The sequence below is a fragment of the Orbicella faveolata genome, unplaced genomic scaffold, assembly GCF_042242905.1.
Source record: "Orbicella faveolata isolate gen_17 unplaced genomic scaffold, um_ofav_v1 contig_26, whole genome shotgun sequence".
Classification (NCBI taxonomy): Eukaryota; Metazoa; Cnidaria; class Anthozoa; order Scleractinia; family Merulinidae; genus Orbicella; species Orbicella faveolata.
The window spans coordinates 1130405-1146149 of record NW_028301554.1 but is presented as its reverse complement, the minus strand read 5'-3'; the positions used below and the strand labels follow the sequence as shown (position 1 = coordinate 1146149).

The 15745-nt window shown below is 39.4% G+C and overlaps 1 protein-coding gene across 3 annotated transcripts in view; it reads right to left on the bottom strand.

Annotated features, from left to right (window-relative positions):
* Positions 1–29: 29 nt before the first annotated feature.
* The window catches only part of LOC110068865 (ATP-dependent chromatin remodeler CHD1-like), a 33954-nt gene continuing 18238 nt past the window's right edge, over positions 30–15745 (bottom strand). For all 3 annotated transcript variants that reach the window (XM_089295822.1, XM_089295824.1, XM_089295823.1), the window contains exons 15-34: positions 15084–15236; positions 14621–14692; positions 13236–13385; positions 10808–10959; positions 9504–9600; positions 8694–8789; positions 7973–8167; positions 7290–7489; positions 7130–7171; positions 6612–6754; positions 5501–5627; positions 5097–5247; positions 4698–4814; positions 4090–4347; positions 3068–3253; positions 2220–2318; positions 1839–1918; positions 1616–1721; positions 1001–1314; positions 30–890 (exon numbers count right to left, since the gene is read on the bottom strand). In XM_089295822.1, coding sequence (XP_089151948.1) covers positions 512–890; positions 1001–1314; positions 1616–1721; positions 1839–1918; positions 2220–2318; positions 3068–3253; positions 4090–4347; positions 4698–4814; positions 5097–5247; positions 5501–5627; positions 6612–6754; positions 7130–7171; positions 7290–7489; positions 7973–8167; positions 8694–8789; positions 9504–9600; positions 10808–10959; positions 13236–13385; positions 14621–14692; positions 15084–15236 — 3117 coding nt within the window. In that variant the 3' untranslated portion in view covers positions 30–511. The remainder of the gene's footprint in view (positions 891–1000; positions 1315–1615; positions 1722–1838; positions 1919–2219; positions 2319–3067; positions 3254–4089; positions 4348–4697; positions 4815–5096; positions 5248–5500; positions 5628–6611; positions 6755–7129; positions 7172–7289; positions 7490–7972; positions 8168–8693; positions 8790–9503; positions 9601–10807; positions 10960–13235; positions 13386–14620; positions 14693–15083; positions 15237–15745) is intronic.

Sequence of the window (15745 nt, the reverse complement as noted above, 5' to 3'; positions counted from 1 at the left end):
GTTTCTTGTCTTTAAACTCAAAGTAAACATAGAAAACAACCCGCATTTTATTTCCTCTCAAGTTGGCGTTTTGTCATCAAAACTGTACAGCTACATACATTTGGAATTTATATTTTACACACGGATGCAAAATAGGATAAAAATACGAATCTACCTTACATTACAAAACTTCCACAACAAAACTCACGTTCTATGCCTGCATAGCAGTGAACGAGACAAACAATCTTCAAACTGTACTTCTGCTTTTGAAGTAAACAAATCAAAAGTTTTTAACAGGAAGGGTCAGTTCTACGAAACACTCCTAGGTTAGCATTTTCATGAAAATATATTACATACATACACCCGATAGTCTACGAACAAATACAACCAATTTTATTTTAGAAAATAAATAATCAACTTAACACTGAAATATCTCGACCGCGTACTGGGTTTGAATTTTGACGCTTTGTATCAAGAATGTGCTAAAAAATCTACTCTGAAGTTCAGTAAAATAATTTGAAATCAGAAGCTGTCATCTTTTCTCCCGGTCAGTCTCAAGGCCTCGTTTCTCTTCTCCATGTCTTTTGCTATCGTGTACAACGCCGGACTTGGGCGAACTCGACGGATTTGCATGACGAGACGTTGAATCGCTGTTCCGATCGCGGTGCGAATGGTACCGACTTTCAGACGAATAATCCCGAGCGCTACTTCGGTGATGGTCGTCTCTCCGGTCTCGACCTTTCTCGAAAGATCGGGAGTGGTGATCCGAGCTCCTCTCGTAGGAAGATCGCGAGTGTTGGTCATGGGAGCGACTGTGATCCGAGGATCTGTCGTGTGTTCGGGAGTAGTCGGAGGAGTGATACGAAGGCCTGTCGCGGTGTGAATCGTGGTATCTGTGACTGTGGTCGTGTCTGCAAAAGAATGAAATGTTTTAATCATTTAAGTAAACAACCATAAGCATTTTGCCTAATTGCCGGGAAACGTCAGAAATAAGAAGACTCATCACAAACATTTGACGAACCCGTCACGTGATCTGTCCTTGTTTGATCCACCAGTTCTTTCCGAGTGGCTGAACGAGGACCTACGGGGATCGTATCCATCCCCGCTCCCAGAATGCCGTGCCCCACTGTGGGAACTTGACCCTGAGTGTGTACGGTCCATCCGGGCTATCTTTCCCCCAGGCCCTACGTGAGAAGAGCCGACGCCGTCAGCTGGTCTTTTCAGCTCGCTGGACCGCTGAGGCGCATGATCGCCTGGATGCTTTTTGGAGAGGGGCCCTCCTGAAGAATCTTGAGGTGGCCGCTGTGAATGAGGAGCCGGCTTGTGCTGGGAACGCTAAAAAAATAAAAAAATAAACAGGCTTAAATACTACAATAAATATGATATCACTTTGGTAAAACGTGTTGTAACTGTTAATTCCCCTAAGGAACTCTCTTTGAGGTCACTTCTTTCGGATGGTCGTTACTTTCGAGATCTGCTAACAAGCGTGAAATACGGTAAATCAACCGTAAATGCGACTAAGTACCTTAATGTAACGGGGTCGAATTATACAGCTGCCCAAGATCTCTCTGCCTTTTTTTCTTAACACCTAGTGCAGAAGGGACAAGATTATATTCTTAACGGAACCTATTGGTACCTCTTGTAATTTTGATTCCTCTCTTTTCTTCACGGCGTGCTTGTAAACCTTGAAGAGTTTCTTAGCTTCAAATGACGTGAATTTTGAAACAAACGTCCACAGATTGCTTAATAAACACAAAAAAAGAAAAAACAAAATTAGCGGCTATTTGAAAGCAAAATATCTCGTTGACTTCAGTTCGACCGACTGTACAAAAGGAGGTAAAATAAATCTTTGTTCTTACTTTCTCCAATCTGCAATAACATCAGCGTCTTTGTAATGAGACGTAATTTCCATGATGTGATCTCCAATTTTAAGCAAGCACTGAAAGAAATTAAGATGAAAGTCAACATAGAAGGCAAAAATCATACAGCAGCCACCCGATAACACAGTAATTTCTTACGTTATTACTAACAGTTTTGAAAACAAAGAAGGAAGTAAAAGTCGAAAGAGGATAAGCTATTGCTTAAAACCCTTAATGATATGATAACGTTTTTTTCCCGCAAGAAATATCGGGTTGGGCTTGATTACTAGCCACTGTTCGGGAAAGGAACCCCGGACTCGAGAGAACGGCGGAAATCGAGCGTTCAAGCAGTATACGTAAAATGGAAATCTTTGTTTTTACCTGTTTTGTTTGTGTTACTTGATCCTTTTCACTGGTGTTCTCTTCGGGATTCTCGAGCATTTTCAGCGCTCGTTTCACTGGGCGCATCTTTTCCTTGCACTACAACATGAAGCAAAACAATCAACAACAATAACCGGGACTTACAATGGTGCTGCTAGTCTCGCAACGATTTACAAGTGTAGCAGCTCTTGTTATTCTATTTGCTGTCATAGTGTAGCAGCTGTTACTGTTTTGTTTCAATATTTAACCTTTACTTCCATGAGTAGAAGTCTTTGCGAGCCAAGAGATCTACAATCTAGTCCATCGACCTTGATTTCAGTATATCTATCTATAAAACACCTGTTTCCGCTAACCCCTGTAGTTGTTCCAGGCAACCAGTACTTTATAATTACTCAACTTCATTCTGTCTTTAAAATATACGGTTTTTTGGAAACCATGAGTACAAATAAAGGTACACTGTTTTTATGAGGAAATATAAAAAAGACTCCATAATATCTAGTTTTTCCCGCGATATCGATACAATGACGAACAAACATAGGAATTCGTCTGTCAACGAGCTCACATAAACTGCCTCACTTCTACCAGTTTCTAACAACCTTCTTTTTCCTTCTGTGGCTTTTTTTTTTTTGATACTATTTGTTTGCGTTCTTTCACAGTAGCGAACACATTTGACTACGAGTAGTCCCTTTTTCGCTTTCCGTCGATCGTGACCGCAAATATAGTGTAGCGCTTCGCGCCCCCAGAAATACGCGCGGCCATTTTTTCTCGAGCTTTTCTTTCGCGCCACGCACGACGGACTAAGCGAAAGAGGGACTACTCGTAGTCTAGGAACACATGATTTAACATACCGCGTCAAATGTTGCCTTCTCCATATCGGCCAAGGCATAAGACCCCTTGGGTTTGGGATCTTCCTTGACTGTTTTACTCTCTTCTTCAATTTGAGGAGAAGAAGGTTCTTCAGGAACTATGGTTTCTTTTGGTTCCTGTTTCTTCTCTTTGGAAACTTCCTTCTTCTCTTTCTTGGGTCTCTTTGGCTACAATGGAAGAACAGAAACATGTCATGCAATTTGAAACCACTTTGCAATACATTAAGACTATCATAGTTTACTCTGGTAGTAAAAACACTGAAGATGTTGCGAAGTTACAAGATCCGCCATATTGAGCTGGAACTACGGTGCCTGAAGAAGAGCAGTAAAACTTACTGAAACGTCGCATTTTAAAAACATTTTAATATCAGAAAAGTCCCGTGCAGAACAAGATTTACATGATTCATTTCATGTGTAAACATGAGAGGTTCCGGGAAGTTTCAGAAAAAATATTAGTTCAGAACAAGTTGTTTCGCACTTATACATTGGACTCTCAGGAAAGATCATCGCGCTTCAGCTAGCTGATCACGACCTTCCCGTACAGGAGATTACGGAAACATTCGCCAATTGATATATAGATTGAAACGAAGAAAAATTAGAATATCGTAACTAACTTTATAAAGTACAGCACCTTGTTTTCTTGACATTACTTTTAATAGAAAGAACAGAAAGCGGAAACGTGTTGAAATGACCACAAAAGTTTGCAGGTTTTTTAAAATCCTTTTGAGGGTTAAGGATATCTGCAAATAAATCCAAGTGCTATATAGTTTGGAAGGCGGAATTTCTATTAACATCTCCCGTAGACCTTACTAAGTTCTATTTGATGCCAGATGCAATGGACAGCGATAACTCTAAAACGTTGATTACAAAAGGAAAACCATTACCAGATACGAATCGTACAGTAGGGCTTAAACAACAACAACAACAACAACTTTTATTATTATGACTCGCATATTTACAATTACTACATAATTCTATTGAACCAATAGAACGTTATTGCAAACCTTTTCTCCTTCATCTTTGGTATCCTCCTTCTTTTTCGAAACCTTTCTCTTCTTTTTCCCTTCTGTTGCCTGCTGCCCCTCCTGAGTCACCTCAAGAGCGACTCCATCTTCTTTATTCTCTACTCCATCAGGGGGGGACAACACCTCCATCGGCGATGGCGCAGCGCTATTATTCAGCGATTCATCTGAATGCTGTTTAACTTTCTTTGTTTCTTTCTGTTTAAGTTGGCGAATTTTTGACTTGAGCATTTGTGATGACTAAGAAATAAGAAAAACACACTCAAATTATTTAATTATTTTCTCTATCATATGTGGTAGTACTGCTCAATAGCTTTCACTTGAATGGTCACACACTACGGTTTGATCAAAAGACTTCAAAGTTAGAACCACCTTGTACGGCATAATAAACAGTACCACATGAAAAAACTGCTCAATAGCTCTCAGTCGTATGGCCACACACTAGGATTTGATCCACAGACTCAAACGTCAGAACCACCTTGTACAGCATAATAAACAGTACCACATGAAAGTACTGCTCAATAGCTTTCATTTGAATGGTCACATACTACGGTGACCAATCAGAAATTCCGTTATACCAGGTTGCTGACCTTTCTAAGCTGTTCTGCCTTGTCTTCTATAGCAGCTTGCTTCAGGATTTTGATCAAGTATTCCACTCTTGTCTGCAGATGTTTGTCCTGCGGCTTCAAAGTTCCAGGAGGGAGGATCTTTGAAGGAAAAACAAAGATAAACATCAAAATTAGTTTTAAAAGGGGAAAGATCCATACAAAACTGAGTGCTGTGAAACCAATGTAGAACTCATCTTGTGACTTGGTCCCTTGTCCAAAGTTTGCAGAATGGACTAAAACAAGGGAGGCGTCCATTGTACAAAAATAGAATATGAAGGAGGGGTACTTAAAAGCCAAAATTTCAACTTTTTTATGCCGCCTAGTTTATAAACGCCCCACCCTCAGATGTCAAACTCTAAATGACTGCCGCAGTTGTTTTACCTTAGATGACAATTCCAAGCTCTGATCAGCTTTGATTGCCTCCCAGCTTCCTAATCCGTACTCAAATATGCCGACGAGTAACATTGAATCATCTGGAACATCCCACGGGACCCCCCAGTGGACACTTTTGGCAGGTGCTGTCAGACGGAATCTGAAGGAATAACAAATAGTGGTTCACTAAGAGAGAAAAACACCAAATAGATAATGATAAACCATAAAGGAACCAGGATGGTTAAGGATAGAGAAGATTAACACGGATTACAAACAACAAATTTGAAAAATTTGGGCTTTGCTTCTCTGGATGCGCAAACCGTGCATAGCTCCTTCAAGGTAATGTGCCTAGGAATACCGTCTCTACAACGCCTTCCATTTAATAAGCATGAGCCGTATCAGTAATTACTCACTTTCTTCTGGCGTCATAGTCTGCTGGCATGAGGGCAGCAAGTGATTCAAGTTCTTCCTCATGTTTCAACACTGATGGCGCATTGACTGTCACATTGCTGAGTCGCACAGTGGCTCCACGCTTTTTACCTGAAGAAAGTTCAGTGACTTAAATATAACGTTTCTCAGCCAACTCGCATTTGAAGAATTTACATTTAATTTAGCAAAACAATTTGCTGAAGAACTTTCAAGTTCGCATATGAAATAGAACTTAGCATCTCGCCCCTACCAACCAGGATCCTGTCGCGATAACATCAAGGCTTGTCAAACTAGTGAACGCAGTAGCTCAATAATTCTCTAGAAAAATCGAGCGGTGACAAAAACATGTGCGTACATTTCTAAGGAATGATTGAAATTGACCATGCTGCGCATTTAGAAATGTTAGAATTTAGTTGCTGTCGAAATGCACCTAAACATAAAAGTATGGCATTGGAAAAAAAAAAAAGCTACCTCTTCTTTTAAAAAAGAATTAAAAGGAATGTAAGGAGTTGGATAAAAAGACACTACTGTACTATATGGACGACTGCTTTTGAGCAGGAACTGCGGCTCGTGGTTCCACAGCCACTTTGACAATGTTATGATGCAATTTATCATCAACGGGAAGACAGACGCATAAAAAAACTGACGTCAATTTGTTAAATAACTGGCGTTTTTCCCGCTACAGCGCGCCCATTTATTGGCTAGTTCATGGTCACATGACATCTAACAATGAAACTGTTTCCCGCCAAATGCCATGAGCGGGCAACATTGCGAACGGGAAACAGTTCACTGTTACCCGCGAAATGTTGACCGCTGTTGTACGTCATTTGTCAATAAAGTGATCATTTGGTTTCCACCGGTTTGACCCATTTGTTTTTGCAACATGTGTCTATGCAACATGTTGCGCGCATTTGGCAAACAACACCCAACATGTCGCAATACGTCGCAACAGGGTGGCCAAACGCGCGCAACATGTTGCGCCCAACAATGCTGCGATATGTTGCGTTGAAATGTTGCTATCGCTTGGTCGGGGCTTAAGATTTCACATGAAATCACGCTGAGTGGTTAGACGAGGAAACACAGTATACAGCTTACCATCAAAGTTGGGATCTTCTTTGAGCTTTTCTTCATATTCAGCCACCGCTCTCACACAGCCATTGTGCAGAATATCTGCCAGTCTGCTCAGATCTTCTTGGGGTCTGTCCTCCAGCTCAGCATCAGCGGCGATTGCGTCAAGTCTAGGATAAATTTACATATTTAACGTCCTTAATGTGACAATACTCACAATAAGCCAATGAGAGGAATCGTCTGCTGACTTGATTTCCTGTGATATCAAGTTGCAGACCTGATATCGCGGGATTTTTTTACCTAACTGGGGTAAAATTAATTCGTTATTATACCTTTACAGTGCGCTTTGACAGCATATTTGACAGCAGTGTCCCCAGTTAGCACATTTACAGGTGCTAAATAAATTTGACACTTAAATAAAGTTATTTCATTTTTTTTCTTTTTTTTTTTTTTACACTCATTAGGTCTCACCAAAATACAAGTCAGTGCTTGAACAAACTTTTTTCAAGAGCAAACTAAAATAAATACTTGAAACACGTCATTACCTTGTCCTTGGTCTACCAAACTTCTTGTAACTTTTCACAAACCTAAAGATTAATTACCACATGGAACATTGTGAGTACACTGGTTGAAACTGAATAATTGAAATTTCTTTGTATCATACTTTACACTTTGAACAAGTGACTGTGGAAATTCTGCTCCAACCTTCTTATTTCAGCGTCATTGAAGCCTTCAACATCTTCCCTCTTTATGGTCCGAGGCCTTCCTCGCTTTCTCTTTGTTTCTTTGCCTTCCCCGCCAGAATCGTCGTCACTCTCCGATTCAGATTTTTTCTTTCGACTTGTTTTCTTCCTGTAGTTCTCCTCATGTTCACTGTCACTGTGATTGGGTTTGCCGTAATTCATCTGTTGGGAAAAAAAAGTTTATCATGTTACAGACTGATTCTAAACAAAAGTATTATGTTTTAATATAATAATCCAAAAGCTACTCACAGTTTGCGCATCTTGAAAAGTTTAGCCTAAATTTTTCAAGTTTGTCGTTTGTAATCTGTGTTAATCTTCTCCATCCTAAACCATCCTCGTTCATTTATGATTTATTACTATTTCTTTGGTGTTTTTCTACCTTTTTTAACTATTATTTTCAGGTTTCTTTCAGTTTAAAGGTAATTTTGCACATGTTTAAGCATCTTGAAAAGTTTAGCCTAAATTTTTCAAGTTTGTCGTTTGTAATCTGTGTTAATCTTCTCCATCCTAAACCATCCTCGTTCATTTATGATTTATTACTATTTCTTTGGTGTTTTTCTATCTTTTTTAACTATTATTTTCAGGTTTCTTCCAGTTTAAAGGTAATTTTGCACATGGCCAACATGAGTCAAAATACCATGATACCTTTTTGACAGTTTTTCGGTTTCGTGGTGGCAAATACATCTCAAGCTGTTTTTTCTGCTCTTCCTCCTCCTCCAGCTTTTTTCTCTCAGTTTCAGGAATTATGTCTGCCCAGCTTTTGCCTTCATCTGTTGTTTTGCTCTCTTGATTCACAACAGCAACCCCATCTTCATCAGCATCCATGGCAATACTAGCAACCTGCCAAATAATATATTATGAAAATTATAATAATTACGCTAATTATTTATAGTTGTATAATAATTTTTATAAAGGTATAATAATTATTATAATTGATCAAATAATGGAATCATTGTAAGTATCGGCCTGTAGAGCCATAGTAAGTGATGCTCCTGTGCAAGCTGAATAACAGTCTCCAGAGCGTAGATCCATGATCTGCTAAGATCGACGGATGCTGACGAGTGTAAGTAGCAATTGCTGTTGTGAAGCAACTTAGCAACTGTGATGAAAGCCTATAAAAACCTGAAGGGTTTTGTGTGTGATTCTTCTAAATGTACCCCTTTTATCCCTTGAACTCAAGCCAAAGTGATAATGTTAAAAACTGAAGAAATCAAAAGGTGTTTTAAGGACGGTAAGTCTTTACCAGGCACTGATCCATACAGTACAATTTGCAAGCAACTCTTTGGGGTTGGAAATACACTCTAAGGGCTGTTCTGCGTCTCAATGACCATTGTCCATGTTCAACAGTGTATAATCACATACATACCTTGAACTGTGACAGTAGTTCTTCCCCTATGGTGTGTGGGTGGTCATCTGAATCCCTGGTTTCCGCTCCTCTGAGGATGTCGTCAATATCCATTTCCTACAAGAAGCACACTGTTGCTTAATAATGCTCAGTCCTTAATTTACTTACAGTTTTGCTATCACCAATGACACACTCCCAAAATTACACAAAACATGTGCATAGGAACCCAAACGCTGTATGGATCAAACCTAACTCTACTAAATGGCCAATTTCATTTTATGAAATAGGTTACAGCAGTAACTTCAGCATCACATGTTGAATTATTTCCAAACACTGTTGCCCCATTAGCAGGGTCCCTATCCAGGCATGGTGGCCTCGTGGTTAGTGTGCTTGTCTCCAGATCAAGAGGTCCAAGTTCGAGCCCTTGCCGGAGACATTGTGTTGTGTTCTTGGGCAAGACACTTTACTCTCACAGTGTCTCTCTCCACCCAGGTATATAAATGGGAACCGGCAAACTTTATGTTGGGGAGGGGGGGTAACCCTGCAATGGACGAGCATCATATCCAGGGGGGAGTAGAAATACTCCTTGTCGCTTCATGCTACAGAAACCAGGATAAGCTCCAGCCTGATGGGCCACTTGACTCATATGCAGACTTAAGTGCAGAGAAAAAGGAATCCCAGACACTGTTGCCCCTTTTAAAGGAGGGTCCCTATCCATCTAAACACGCTTGTTTGTCTGTTTTTCTGAGGTGGTGGCATTTGTTTTAAATAGAGCATATAGGATTTTATCACTGCTGGAGATTGACATATTAGTGACAGAATAATGCAGACCTGAAGTTGAGTATCCTCTCCATCTCCTTCCTTAAAGAGTTCTTCTGCTCCAAATTTCAAGATAGCTGCAAGCTCCTCTTTGTTAAATGGTGTACTCCTTTAAAGGGAAAAATATTTTTACTAATTAAATTAGTCTAAGTCATAAAAACATTTATGTAACACTTAAATGTAAGGAAAACAGTGAAACAACGCCAAGGCATAAGCATTGCATCAGAAGCGCATAAAATGCAGAATAGAAACAGAGGTTGGAATTTCACCAAGATGCTTCTTTCCTCTACCTTCTAACAGAGTAGAGAAGAATTGCTAGAAGAGTTAGGGGAATTAAGACTTTGTATGCTATCTTTCGTCTCTGTGTCAAATTTTCAGGTACTCGGCCTCCTTGCTTGGCCCATATGTGGGCATCCATTCAATGTTTGATTCCTTGTTGGTAAATGACTTCTTCCAACACACGCCTTTAGCCAGATGGGTGTCTAGGCTAAATTGTTCATTGAAGAAAAAACTTAGCATATTTTGGACACCCACTTTTCAAATCCTGGCTAAAAGTTTGTTCCAAGTGAATGCACAATAACTGCTTAGCGCAAACAAGAATATTCTTGCTTTTACATGTTTCTCTGGTGGCCTGTAAAATGTCTCTTTCTATTCAGCATTTTAAGCACTTACAATACAACCTTCTATTCTTCAGTTGATTTGAGTTCCATTTATAATGAAACAAGCTGGTGTATCAAACATCATTGTTGTTAACTCGAGCCATGAGTGATAAAAGGTATGAACAAGGGACATCAGAATATTGTTGTACAAATATAACAAATTCCTGAAACTTATAGAATTACAATATTAGAGGTCATTGGATCGAGAACTTCTCCAAGAAAAGTCTCAGAGAAAAACAAACTTGTATGTCCAAGCAATTACTTCCAGTTGAAAGGTGCCATCTTGTGAAACTGTTAAACCAATACTCAAACAATCCCAGGGATAAAAATAAACCTTGTGTCACTGCAAGGTTTAATTTATTCAGAGATATATTTCTAAACCCCATCAAGGTTGCTATGAATCCAAGGTTGCAAATTTTCTGGTCTGACCATCTAAAGGAAAGCCTTTCTTACAAATTAATAAGTTTCATTTGAAAAGTTTTGCCTGCCAGTGTAAAATCCAGTCGCTCTCCAGTTGGTAACATTAATGAAACCCCTCCATTTGTAAATCTACAGAGAATTCTACTTCTGATCAACTGAACAACTGTATGTTGTTCCAAGAGACAATTTAGTTATCTGGTTGTTGAATTAAATATAAAAACTGGTGTAAGCACTTACGATGAGGGAGCTCCAGATGACTTAGACAACACCTTCCGTCCGGTCGTGTCCATTCTCTGGATAATAAGATGATCCAAAACCATCTTGCGCTTAGCTCGTTCCAAAATGTCTTCTTCAATACTGCCTTTCGCAACAAGCCGATAAATATTCACCTAGTAAAATGAAACGTCAGAATTACATTGTAGAATGGAAAAAACTGCTTCCACTTGGTTAACCAGTGCTACTGTAAAGAATACTTACCTTCTGTCTAACTATACATCAATACAACTACAGGTAGACAAGTATGTGTGATCTTTCCCTATCAGATTGTCTAAGAGAACTCACATTTAGAATTTCGCCTGGTTAAATTTTATTTTGTTCCTAAAAAAAACATACAAAACTGAGACAATTGTTTGACTGCATGGCAACTTAAGCGAAGTCTAGGAATCTGGCATTTTTTCAAAGCAAAATAATTTATTATGTTCAATAGATCATTTCCATGTGACATCATCACATTTCAAAATCCTAAACTAAAGAGCCATGAAAGCTTTTATCCTCATCTGGCATAATGAGATCTAAATTTATCTCTGTTTACAACTTTTCGACTCAGTAGTGTGCTTGATTTGGAAACCGGCGAATTTTGAATTTCGGTTATGGCGGTGCGTGACATTAAGCTAGGATCGCATTTGTCAAAAAATACATACTTACATACATTACTTAGTGTTTGTGTAAGTGTTTTTTGGTTCAGTTTAGATCATCAGTCGACCAGATAGCCAAAGTAAGTTCCAGATGTTTACACTATCTTCTGACTGCCATATAGGTGGACCAAGGAGCTCCACCAACATGGCGGCTCCATACTGGGCTCTCTAAATTTGCACAGCACATTTCGATGAATATCTCAGGGTCTGAAATTAAATTTTTAAGGCAGGTGCCAACTGGCGACTGAAATTTTTTTTTCAGTCGCCATATGGAATAATGTGGTCGTCAAAAAGTGTCAATAAAATTTTTCCTTTGCAGCGAAACAGAAACCAAAATTTTTGGGCGCCATGGGCTTGCCGGCAAAATATTTGCAATTGATGTAATCAGGAATCAAACCAGTACGCAAATCATCTTTTGACTACTTTGACAGATCTACATTTCCACCTTTTGACACCCAGAGAAGATCTAAATCTTCAACTAATTTCTTCACAGATGTTCCGTCTCCACCTTGTAATAAATTATGGAAAGATTTCAGAACATCTTGGACACCAAATCGCCTGAATAAATATTTACGGCGAAAGAACGCACGTGGCCTCTTGCGCCTGCAATACGTATATTATGGGAAACCACTGAAAAAACATGGCGGCGAAGCTTCGCACTGATCGTAGCTGTGAAATGTTGTGGTAGATTTATAATGAGGAAAATAAATGCCCAATTGGCGGGCGGCTTTGAATTTTATTTTAATCGATTTGGCTGAAAATCGAAGTTATTGTATAATTGGCATGAAATAGTTAATCACCCGCTGGCGACCAGTTGTGAAATTCTGGTTGCCAGAGCAAAATTTTTAGTCGCATTGGTGACCAGGAAAGCGCAATTTCGGACCCTGTATCTGAAGTGTGGGAAAACGCAGAGACCTAAAACTTGGAGAAGTGTCTTCTTTACGTATCTCCTATAACACAACAATTTCTTGACTTTATCCACTATTTTTATTTCCCTTTTTTTATTGTTATCTATTTTTTATACTCAAATTCAAAATAAATTTAACAGGGGTTTCATTAAGGGCTGGGCCCCGGAGGCAAATTGACTGGCTCTGAGGATGATTTTGCCTGCCCGGTTTAAGCATTTAGAGGAATGTTTTTCTTACAAGTTCTCAGTTGTTTTGCCTTTCTGTAAAAACCTATTGCCGTTCTGCTGAAAGCTTTAATGAAAACATCAAGATTAATTTAGTTCCTCTCATTTTATTTCCAACTCAGAACAAAATTACAATGCTTTCTAACATCGACCACTATGAAAATGACAAAGGAACTTTTAGACAGGAAATAAACTTTTTTTGATAAATTTTTTAGACAATTTTGGGTGGATCCAACGACACAGATTTTGACTTGCATTTATGACTAATCTTTCAATTTTCCTATAGCATCGACATACTGTTGAAAGGTTAGGGCAGCTGAGAATAATAACTGCGCTCAATTTCAGGGGTGGCAAATGGTCCACAAAAACCATGGAACTTGCAAAATGTTTGTCAAATTTTACTTAGCAGTTATGTGTGTGTTCGTTTCTTGATTTATTGCAAAGCTAAGAAAGTCTTCAAGTACCAATTTGTTTGTTTGCTATTATAACATCTGAATGTCACAGAGTCTGAATGTCTCATGCTTGCATTAAAACACTTTGAGGTTTCAGTCTTGCAATTTTAAAAGTCAAAATGTCTCAGTCTCGCAACAAATTAAAAAACACACACTAAAAAACACACCTGATTTCTCTGTCCTATTCTGTGTGCACGAGCCTGTGCTTGCAAGTCATTCTGGGGGTTCCAGTCTGAGTCAAAAATGATGACAGTGTCAGCTGTGGCCAGGTTAATACCCAGGCCCCCAGCACGAGTGGACAACAGGAAACAGAAATCCTTCAAGGAAATTACAAAACCAACTGTCAGTTCAACAGTAAAAGATTGAAGTTCACTATGTGATTCATTGTACTTTGTATGCCATACAACTTGTTCTTGATTCTGCTCAATGATTTTCCAAGAAACTATGATTTCTACTGCAAATCTCACATATGCAATTAGTCCTCTTTAATCATAATATTACACTGAACGGTAAGGTTAAGCCTAAGTTATTTAGTTCAACAAGGTGCAGCTGAGTCAGCTATCACTGTAAATTGCAAGTTTACAACTTGTAGCAACTATTTCAAAAGACACTTGACATATGATTGTTAACGCCCAAGTCACTAGTGGAGGGAAGGTGCCTATGAAGCCTGGGGGCTGCAACTGCAGTCACATCCCCAAGGCGCTAGAACACCTGACTGGCCTGCCCAACCCGCAACCAAGCCACGAGCCCCCCATGCCAGGCCCCCTACAGGCACCCATCACGCTCAAGCCAGATGGCTCAGTGGAAAGAAAAAAAAACTGCTGAAAAGAGGGGGGGGGGGGGGGGATAGGGAGGGAACACCAAGAACCGCTAAACTACTATAATTCAACCCACAACGCCATGCTCGCAGAGCAACAAACACACTGCAAGCACATGGGACGACAACACACGTACTAACCAAGAATACCACTAGACAATGTCAGCCCCAGGGCTCCCATGACCACATGACTGCTGTTAACGCTGCAGAATGCACCAAACGTTTAACAAACGCTAACAGATGGCCAAGACACTAACAGACGCCTACAAAAAACGCTACTGACCAGACTAGCTCCTGGTCATAAACTATGTAAAATTTCAGAGAACTATATCAAACGCTACAGAACGCACCAAACCCTAAACAAACGCTAACAGACAGCCAAGAAACTAACAACTGCCAACAAAAACGTTACTGACCAGACTAGCTCCTAGTCGCTAACTATGCTAAATTTCATTTAACTATATACAATAGAGTGGAATGCTGATTTTTTGAACCTCCAAGGGAAATGAAAATTGGCCTGAAAAATCCACTAGCTGGAGAAATCAGGGGGGAAATTATAAGCAAACATCCTTTGGTTCAAGTTATTGGGAGGTTACAAAATTGAGTGTTCAAGAAATTGGTATTGCACAGACTGTGCATACACCCGTAAAATTGAAGGCTTCTAGCAACAATCTTCTGTACATGCTTGATAGTGAGAAGTCTAGACAAGTTATATTTTATTGATTTATAATGTACCTCGGACCCTTCAGCATTAAAGTGGTCTAAAGCCTGCTTTCTCAAGTCTCCTCTTATGGAGCCATCCAGTCTCTAAAATAACAACAAGGTAAGAACAACAACTTAAAAATTTCAGGATGTTAACAGCTCACTTGAAATAAATTCTATGACAAAAGCAACATTCAGATTAAAGTCTCCTTGACTTAATAGAAACTACTGAATGCATAGTTACATTTAGCAACACGATGTGTTCCTTACTTGAGATTTCAATCATAATCTTGAACCTTTTCTGTGCTCATTGATAGATTAACAAGGAAATACAAAATGATAGGTAATTATTTTGCTAAGGTTTGACATATGTTTCCCACCCCTTCTTGTTTTTTCTTCTGGCTTTAATTTTGGCTGCCAAATTTGATTACCACCAATTGTAATTTACCTATACCAGTTGAATCCCAATCAAAGGAAGCCCTGTGCAGGAATTTACCTGAAAGAGGAAACGGCGTTGTTGAAGATACTCCGCTAAGATGTCCAGCATACGCACCATCTGCGAGAAGATAAGGACCCTGTGGCCTGTCTCCTTCAACCTGCACAGCAGCTTGTCAAGCAAAAATAGCTTGCCACTACCTCTGATAAGGTTCTAATAAAACACAACATTAACCAGTTGAAACATAATAGGAAACTATTAATTTCAAAAGTATTAATCAACCTGTATGCATATTCACAGGTCAGAGTAAGTGTAAAACACAGTGTGTGATTTTAATACTGGGGTTGGGAGGCAAAAATGTTTCATAATGTAAAGTTTCACAATGTGTCTGCATGGAATCACATCAGAAGTCACAGAGGTGTAGCCAGGATTTTTCAAAGGGGGGGCATCACACTGTGTCAAAGTGAGGGTACTCACCAGATTGCCATGTCATTTTTGCCAACTGTTATAGGTTGTTTGCTTAAAAAAGACTTACAAAAGGGGGCATCATGGACACCCCAGCCCCCCCCCCCCCCTAGCTACCTCCTGAGTCAAACAGTTTAAAAGACCAACTATACAGGTAAGGAAAGAAAGGGACTTAATGACAAGTACATGTTAGGGCATAATAGCTTATACACTACAGAACATTTTTTCTGGAATTGGATTTGAAAGACAAACTATTA